Source organism: Mus caroli, chromosome 1 (genome assembly GCF_900094665.2).
Source record: "Mus caroli chromosome 1, CAROLI_EIJ_v1.1, whole genome shotgun sequence".
Classification (NCBI taxonomy): Eukaryota; Metazoa; Chordata; class Mammalia; order Rodentia; family Muridae; genus Mus; species Mus caroli.
The window spans coordinates 30,844,256-30,853,383 of record NC_034570.1 but is presented as its reverse complement, the minus strand read 5'-3'; the positions used below and the strand labels follow the sequence as shown (position 1 = coordinate 30,853,383).

General features: G+C 42.2%; 1 protein-coding gene across 2 annotated transcripts in view; it reads left to right on the top strand.

Moving 5' to 3' along the window:
• Window positions 1-9,128, top strand: part of Uggt1 (UDP-glucose glycoprotein glucosyltransferase 1) — a 106,929-nt gene that overhangs the window by 42,006 nt on the left and 55,795 nt on the right. For both annotated transcript variants that reach the window (XM_021176550.1, XM_021176559.1), the window contains exons 10-12: window positions 3,102-3,201; window positions 4,168-4,228; window positions 8,124-8,215. In XM_021176550.1, coding sequence (XP_021032209.1) covers window positions 3,102-3,201; window positions 4,168-4,228; window positions 8,124-8,215 — 253 coding nt within the window. The remainder of the gene's footprint in view (window positions 1-3,101; window positions 3,202-4,167; window positions 4,229-8,123; window positions 8,216-9,128) is intronic.

Sequence of the window (9,128 nt, the reverse complement as noted above, 5' to 3'; positions counted from 1 at the left end):
CTAGTGGAAGACTGACTTCCAGGCAATTAGGGTGAGGATTTTATACCCACACCCACAGTGACACACCCATTCCAACCAGGTCACACCTATTCTAACAAGGCCACACCTTCAGATGGTGCCACTCCCTGGTCCAAGGATATACAAACCATCACAAGGTTTTTAAAGAATTTCCTTATGTGGATCTGAATTTCTTCGGTTGTAATGTTTCACTGTTCATTTCTGATTCTGTTCATTTTGGCTATCTCATTCTTTCTTTTGGTTAGGTGGGCCAAGGGTTTGTCAGCCTTGTTTAATTTCTCAAAGAACCAGCTCTTAAGATTCGCTGGTTCTTTGTATTATTTTCTTCATTTCTATTTCATTACATTCTGCTCTGAATTTTAACATTTTTTTTTTTTTTGCCATCTTCTGGACATGGGTTTCACTTTGTTCTTGTTTCTCTTGAGTTATACCATTAAGCCATTTATCTGTACTCTTTCTAATGTTTTTTAAAGATTTATTTATTTATTTTATGTATGTGAGTACACTGTAGCTGTACAGATGGTTGTGAGCCTTCATGTGGTTGCTGGGAATTGAATTTAGGACCTTGGCTCACTCCGGTCAATCCTGCTTGTTTGGTCCCTGCTTGCTCCAGTCCAAAGATTTACTTATTATTATAAATAAGTACACTATTGCCATCTTCAGACACACCAGAAGAGGGTGTCAGATCTCATTACAGGTGGTTGTGATTTGAACTCAGGACCTTCAGAGGAGCAGTCAGTGCTCTTACCCGCTGAGCCATCTCGCCAGCTCGTCTTTCTAATTTTTAATGTAAGCACCTAGAGCTCTTAAGTCTGATTGATCTTAATGTGCCACAGGGGTTTATTGTACTATATTTTCATTTTTATTTAGTTCCAGGAACTTCTTGAGGTCTTCTTTGATTCATTCATCTTTCGGTAATGTGTCTTTGAATCTCCATGAGTTTGTGTACTCACTAGAGATTTGTCGGCTGTTCATTTTAACTTTCATTGCATTGTGGTCAGATAGGATACGTGGTGGTGTTTCTGTTTTTCTGAGTTTGTTAAGATTTGTTTTGTGTCCTAGGATGTGGTCTGTTTTTGCAAAGCTCCCATGGGCTCATAATAGAATGTATATTATATTCTCTGGTGTTTATGTGGAATAGTTTACAATCTGTTAAGATCACTTGATATATGACACTATTAAATTCTCTTGCTTCTCTGCTAGGTTTTGTCATTTTGAGAGAGTACTATTACTATCATTAGGTTGATGCTACTCTTTGTCTAAGATTTGTTTATGAAATTGGGTGTACCAGAATGTCATGTGTGTTTGCTTAGTTACAATGTCCTCTCTGTTCGGTTTCCCTGGAGTAGGGGGAATCCCCTCCTGCTTTCGGTTAGTTTAGTCTGGAGTCTCGGAGAGCCGTGGCTGCTTGCTTCTCGGTGCTTCTGTCTGCAGTGCTTCTCCTCATCCTCTCTTGTTGAGATGGTACCTGTGTTTAAAGCTGAGGTGACTTTAGACACAGCACAGATATGGATTTTGCTTTTTCATCCATTCAGCCAGTCTGTGTCTTTTGACTGGGCAATTGAGGCCATTACTATTTAAGGTTACTATTGAAAGGTGTGTGTTGATTGCAATCTTTTTTCCTCTGAAAGTTTTGTTCTCAGTTGTGCTTTTTGTTTCATTGATTATAACATCATTTGTTCTTTCTACAGACTCGCAGATATCAGTAGTCACCCTTTCAGTCTGACATTACTGCTTGTAGTAGATATTATCTTGAGGGTTGATTTTGTAAATAGGAAAATTCTTTTAATCCTTTTATGTCACAGACAGTTTTGCTCTTTCCTTCAATCATGGCAGATACTTTTGCTGGACATAGTCGTCTAGCTTGGCATCCAGGGCCTCTTAGAACTTAGTGGGCGTCATTCCAGGGTCTTCTGGCTTTCAAAGTTTCTACTGAGAAGTCAGCTGTTACTCTTCTGTGGGTTTCCCTTTATTTGTCTTGTATTTTTTTCTCTTGTAGCTTCATACTGTGGGAGCGTTTTCTGGTCTTGTCTTTGGTGTTCTGTGTACTTCTTATATCCGTGTCTATTTCTTTCCTTAGTTTGGGGAAGTTTTCTTCTGTGATCTTGTTGAAGATCATCTGGTCTATGCCTTTGATCTGGGATTCTTCTCCGTCATCTATGCCTATGATTTGAAGATTCCAGTACCTCAGATTTTAAAGCCAGAATGGCTGAGGGAAGACAGGAAATCCCCTGTAAACACACAGTATTAGGTAGGCTGCAGTGATACACACACCTCTTTTGGGATCAGATACATAACCTTACAATACGAGAAATATGTAGCTGTTTTTATGTTCCTCTTTGCATACGTTTTAAAAACCCAAGTGACAGGTTTTAATTTTAGGTTTATATATTTTTTAAAAATAGTGTTGAGGGTTAGATCTAGGCCCTCACATTGGGCATACACTCTACCACTGAGCTATAACCATGGTCTTGCATGCATTTTACAATTTATTATCATTGTGTTTATGTAGGCTGGTGTGCTATAATGCCCATGTGGTTTGTCCATCTTTGTTTTGGTTCCAAGAAATTGAACTCAGTCAATGAGGCTTGCATTATATGTAGCAAGCACCTGTACTCACTGAGCCTTCTAGCTGGTCTCCTGTACGCATTTGTACACGTCTTCATTGTGCATTTGTAGAATGTTAAAGGCACAGAAGGGCAGAATATATGTGCACTTTCCTTTTCTAAAGGATATTCCAAATTTTTCTCAAGCTATTTCCCCTGAGGTCACTGGGTAAATAATCTTAATGCTCTATTTTATAATACATTGTGAATCTAGACAACAGCAGGGTTTGGGCTCAGGCTCTCCTGCTAGGTGTTAGTTACTACACAGCGTAGGACTTCATGGATGGAGTCATGGATAACGTAGTAAGAGCTCCAGGGTCCACCTGACGAGGTCTGAGCTAAGCCTGGGACACCGTCGGGAATAGTTCCATTCTATGGCGTCTTCACCCTCAATGGATTGTGGGTAGTGTTGGGGACATTGTCTACCATCATTGCCATGGATTCCTCTGCTCTAATGTCACACGTGCTGTTGTGCAGATCTCAGCTTCCAGACTGCTGCCCGAATCTTGGCTGCTTCTGGGGCGTTATCTCTGGTGGTGATGAAGGACATTAGTCAGAACTTTCCTACCAAAGCCAGGTAGGTGCTAAGGTTTGGTACATCCCTCTCCTTCACGTTGTTCCCTGATGTTTTCATGTTTGCACAGAACATGATGTGACTACAATGTAAAAATGCTTCGATGTGAAACCTATTTGTAAGTACTGTTGTGATCAGTGTCTTCTTTCTAACACGTGACAACTGTTGGTTGTGTGGTTGAAGAGAGAGGGATTTAGACGCTCTTGGCACTGCTCCACTTAGGCCCATACTGCCATTTTAGAATCCTGATGAAGAGGGGCTTTGCCTAGGGCTCAGTGACAGAACACTTGCCTCGTGCACAGGGCTCTGGGCTTAATCCTCAGTTCTTCTGAAAGGAGGAGGAAGAGAGAAGAGGGATTCAGGGTCCTGACTTAGAAACAGACTCAGGGAGACTGACTTGTTCATAGTAACAGAATGAATTTCCTGACATTGCCGTCTATTCTGTAATGTTACTCTCTGTTCTATGAATGTGAGGCAAAATTGTCTAAAAGCCAAATTCTTAGAAACTTTTCCAGATGTTGTCTCAAATAACTAAGATTAAATTCTTGGCTAAGAGTTTCCTAAGTAAGCCCCCCTTTCACCGTGGAGTGCCCACGGAAGATTTCTTCAGCCATTACGCTTCTGGAAGACACACACACAGCGTTCAGCCTCCACGAGAGGATTTAATAGGACTAGCAGTCAGCCAGAGTGCGTTTCTGCTGGCTAGTTATCCGAGCAGCAAATGTCACATCAGTAGTAGGGCCACATAGTCAAGAAATCGGCAGCCACCAGACTTGTCACGTCCTGCCACCATGCGGCTTTCTGCATCTGCAGGGTGAACACGTTTGCCAGTTCTGCAGCTGTGAGGTTTACTTAGTTCTTATTTTATGATTTATTGAGTCATATGTTTCATGTATAAAAACAGGAAAATTGGAGACCTTTATATGGAATGCTAAGCTAAACACTGATCACACTTTTATCCTTTTTTAGAGCAATAACGAAAACGGCTGTGAGCGCGCAGCTTAGAGCGGAGGTGGAGGAGAACCAGAAGGTATTGCTGACTGTTAGAAAATACTCCACTGTTGTAGAAGACACTCCTGTGCTGTAGCTTTAAAAAATGGAGAGACTTGAATTAAGTTAGTAGCATTTAGTAGTATTCCTCTTAGTAATACTATTACCATACAGTACTTTTTATCAGATTTGTAGCATTTTGTTTAAGGAGAGGCTCCTGACTGGAGGTTGGGGGTGCGGTCAACAGGGAGTGTGGGCCTCCTAAGTCTTTTTCCTTTAAGCCTTTCGTTCCTGCCTTTGGTGCATTCCACGTGGAAGCTGGGCTCTTGTCATCCTTTCCCGTCAGCCCCACATGTAGTTCCTGGAGGCTGCCAGGATGCTCACTGCTCCCTCCTATCCCTTTTGTTCCAGAATCCATCCATTGGCCTAGAGCTGTGGGTGTGTTCAGCTTATCCATCTATCTTCCTGTCTGTCCATCCATCCGTCCATTCATCCATCCATCCATCCATCCATCCATCCATCCATCCATCCATCCATCCATCCACTTACGGTTTTTCAAGGCAGGGCTTCTGTGTTGCTGATGCTCTTAGAACTCTGTAGATCAGATTGGCCCTGAGATTGACCTCCCTCTGCCTCCCAAGTGCTGAGATTAAAGGCGTGTGCCACCACACCTGGCCTCAATTATCTGTTTTTACTCCTAGATTTCATTATATGTAGGACGTTAGTTAATTAAGTAGATTTGAGAAAGAAAGAAACCAAGTACTTCACACATATTTACTAAATTAAAAACATCACCGTGGGTGGTGGTAACTACACCAGCAACCTCCCAAGTGTGAGAGTAGAGATAGGAGAACTGGAACTTCTTGGTCCATCCATTCTTGGCTATGTAGTGAGTTTGAAGCCAGCTTGGGGCACATGAGTCTCTGTTTCAAAAAAAAACAAAAACAAAAACAAATAAAAACACTCAATTTAGTAATTGCATTACGTTTATTTTCCAGAATAGCAGTGTTAACTATACCTTTGAATTTACGATCCCCTGTTTACTGCACTAAGGGTGGTGGGGTCTGGGAGAATAAAGCCTGAAAATGAAGTGGACTAAAGTCTCATGCTAAGCCAGCCTTACTCAGAACGTCAGACAGTTTGTACTCTGAGGGTTAAGAAGAGTCACGGAGTAAAGTATCCAGTCATAAGGGCAAACCACATGTGGCAAAGCCATGTTTTTCTAGAGAGGTGAGTAAACAGATAACAATAGCCAGCTGTAATGAGCAGCCTGATGTAACTCACTCCTACCCACCACACCTCGGAGGAGCACAGAAACAAGAACAATCCTGTATTTTCCAAGGAACGGAGGTCACAAGACTCTTGTCTTGTTTTCTTAGAGTTTTCTCACAAGCACTTGGAATTTCCCTCACATGACTCCATTCATTCTTGGTCCATGTTCTGACAGTTCCACATGCCAGGGAGGCAGAATATTAACTTATGTGAGCTATATTGGTATTTCTTGGATTTTTAATGTTTTTGAGTAAAGCATGTTATTTAAAAATGCTTAAATACATGCATACAAAATTCTTAAAGATGAAACACAAGTGTGCATGAAATCTTAAATCCAGTGTGATGAGTTTTCCCACTGTGAAATCTCCTCTGTGTTTCAGATCTTGATCTACATTGGGTTACATGTACAAGCTCAGAATTAGTCTTTCTTACCATCTCAGGGGCCCAGGCGAGCAGATTTGAAACTGTCCCATGGAGAAAATTCCAATTGTTTTCTATTTTATTTTATTTTATTTTATTTTATTTTATTTTAAGTGTGTGTGTGTGTGCGTGCAAATGTAAGTATATCATGGCTCACTATTGAGGTCAGAGGACACTTTGAGGAGACATTCTTGTCTTTTCCCTTGCTGAGGCAGGCTCTGCTTGTTTCTGACGCTGTACTGTATGCTCCAGGCTGGTTGTGCTGTAGGAGGATGGGTTAACAGATGTATGTACACTGCCACATCTGGTGTCTCACATGCACTCTGGGAAATGACTTGAGCTGGCTTGAAGGCTAGTGCTTCTGCCTGCTTGCCCTTCCCTGGTTTGGAGTTCTAATCCTTAGCTGCTTCAGCTCTCCATCATTTCTTGGGTTTTGTTGTTTTTGTTTTTAAGCGAATTTTGTTGTAGTTCATATTTAAAACCTTTTATATATTTTTGAGGTTATAATATAATTACATCTTTCTCTTCCTTCCTCCTCCCCCTCTTTATTCTTTCAGATTTATAGCCTCTTTTGTCGTTGCTGTATATGTAGATGTGTGTTTTCTATATTTTTGTGTTTTCATATTGTTTTCTGATTGATGCTGCCATGTCTGTGAAGCATGAGACACAGCTTCTCACTGTTCGGTTTTCCCATGAAGTGCTAGAATTCAGAAGTATACCTTTTCCTAATCCTCTGAGTACTGGGAAGTGAAGGTGTTCCTCAGAGTTCATCCAACATTCTGTTGTTGGTATCTGGTAACTCCCTTTGCACGGCACTCTACTGTCTAGCAATATTTTATCACTGTACTGTCTCGTGTACTGTACCTCTGTCCTGTCTAGAGAACTGTATCACTGAACTGCCTAGAGAACTGTATCACTGCACTGCCTAGAGAACTGCACCACTGCACTGTCTAGAGTACTTCTTCCAGTCCTCGACTTAATTAAGGGGCCTTTGTGTTGCTTGCCAGCTCAGTTTTGATTGGCATCACAATCAGGAAAAGCAACAGAAGCATAAAAAAGCAAAGCTTATGCACTGTAGTATAGCACTTGGAGACAGAGGTAAGGGGAATTCCAGAGCCCATGTGACTTGATAGAAGTGAGAATCCTCCTGAGTAGACGCTGTAGATAGCGTCTGCCTTCAGTATTAAGGAGATAATTGTAAAGGGCTTTCTAAGGCAGTGAACAAACATGTACATTCCATTGGTGTCCCGCATAAGGCAGAACTGTAAGATTTAGTTCTTTGTAGTCCAGAGAATTATTGGAAAAGGAACTCAAAAGAATAAATATCTTACTTATTGTGGGCCAAGAAGAAACATGTTATTTTAAAAATTAAATAGAGGTAATATTTGTTCAGTTAGTCCTATTTGTATTATGTTGTGTGTGAGGGATGCATGTATGTATGTACGTGTTTGAGTGTTTGTGGAACACATTTTTGTGGGTACGTATGCATTTGGGTGTATGTGTACAGAGGCTGGGGGTTGATGTTGGGGGTCTTTCTGATTTGTGCCCTACTTTATTTACTAAGGCACCTAGGACTCACACATTCAGCTTATCTAGCTAGCCAGCTTGTTTTTGGGGGTCCCATCTCTCCCACAGTGCTGAGGTTATGGATGGATCTCCATGCCTGCCTACCTGGCCTTCCCATGGGTAGCTCTGGGGATTTGAACCCCAGGCCTCCCTCTTGCATGGGAAGCATTTTCTTTATCCACTGAGCCACTCCCTGGCCTCTCTGTTTTCTTTCCTTCCTGATATGTGACCCTTGGTGTTTCCTGCTCCGAGTGCCCAATGTTATAGAAATCATCCTGTCATTATCAGGATGGAGGGAGGAGGGGAAGATGCAAGATGGAGGCCCAGTAAGGCGGTGTCTTTGCTCATTGCAGTGGGTGCTCAGGAGGGGAGGATGTGTGGAGAATATAGAAGCCAGTTTTTATTTGTTTGTTTGTTTCGTTTTGTTTTTGAGACAGGGTTTCTCTGTATAGCCCTGGCTGTCCTGGAACTCACTTTGTAGACCAGGCTGGCCTTGAACTCAGAAATCCGCCTGCCTCTGCCTCCCAAGTGCTGGGATTAAAGGCGTACGCCACCAACGCCCGGCTAGAAGACAGTCTTAACCTAGCCTAGGAATGTCAAGATTTATGTGGGCAGTAAAGCCCAGGAAGAGCAAGCTTTGCTAAATGTGCTCTCCCTGCCTTTGTGTGTGCTTTCAGTATTTCAAGGGAACTATAGGATTACAGCCTGGAGACTCAGCGCTCTTCATCAATGGACTTCATATTGATTTAGACACCCAGGATATTTTCAGGTATGGAAAATGTTTCTATTCTCTCCCTCTCTCCCTCCCCCTCCCTCCCTCCCCCTTTCCCTCTCCTCCCTCCCTCCCTCTCCTCTCCCCTCCTTCCCTTAGGTTTTATAACTGATGTGCTCAGGTTCATGTTTCTGCTCAGAGTGGCATGAGGGAAGGCTCATAGCTCATGATGCTCGCCGGAGCTGGGCTCATGCTCTGATGGGGTGGGCAGCATGATTCTTCCTGTCTTGTGGATCAGGGCATGTGCAAGGCTTGTGTGTTTTTAAGGATATATCTTTGGAGTTGTACTTATCTGATGTGAACCTCTATTCTTCGCCCACATATGCATGCATTTGCAAACATGTAAACTACATATGTACACATACATGTACTGCACACAATATGAAGTATAAATAACAAAGGCCTGTGAAATATTTCAGCAGGTGACATCACATGACATCAGGCATGCAAGCCTGACAGCCTGAGTTCAGTTCCTGGAACCCACATATAGGTGGAAGGAGAGAACTGAATCCACGCACATGCAGACATACTCTTTTTTTTTTTTTTTTTTTAAAGATTTATTTATTTATTTTATGTATATGAGTACACTGTAACTGAACAGATTGTTGTGAGCCTTCGTGTGGTTGTTGGGAATTGAATTTCAGGATCTCTGCTCGCTCTCATCAACCCTGCTTGCTCAGTCCCTGCTCTCTCTGTCCCAAAGATTTTATTTATTATTATACATAAGTACACTGTAGCTGTTTTCAGACATGCCAGAAGAGCGTCAGATCTCATTATGGATGGTTGTGAGCCACCATGTGATTGCTGAGATTTGAACTCAGGACCTTTGTAAGAGCAGTCAGTGCTCTTACCCGCTGAGCCATCTCACCAGTCCCGCAGACATACTCTTACACATCCTACACAAAGTACA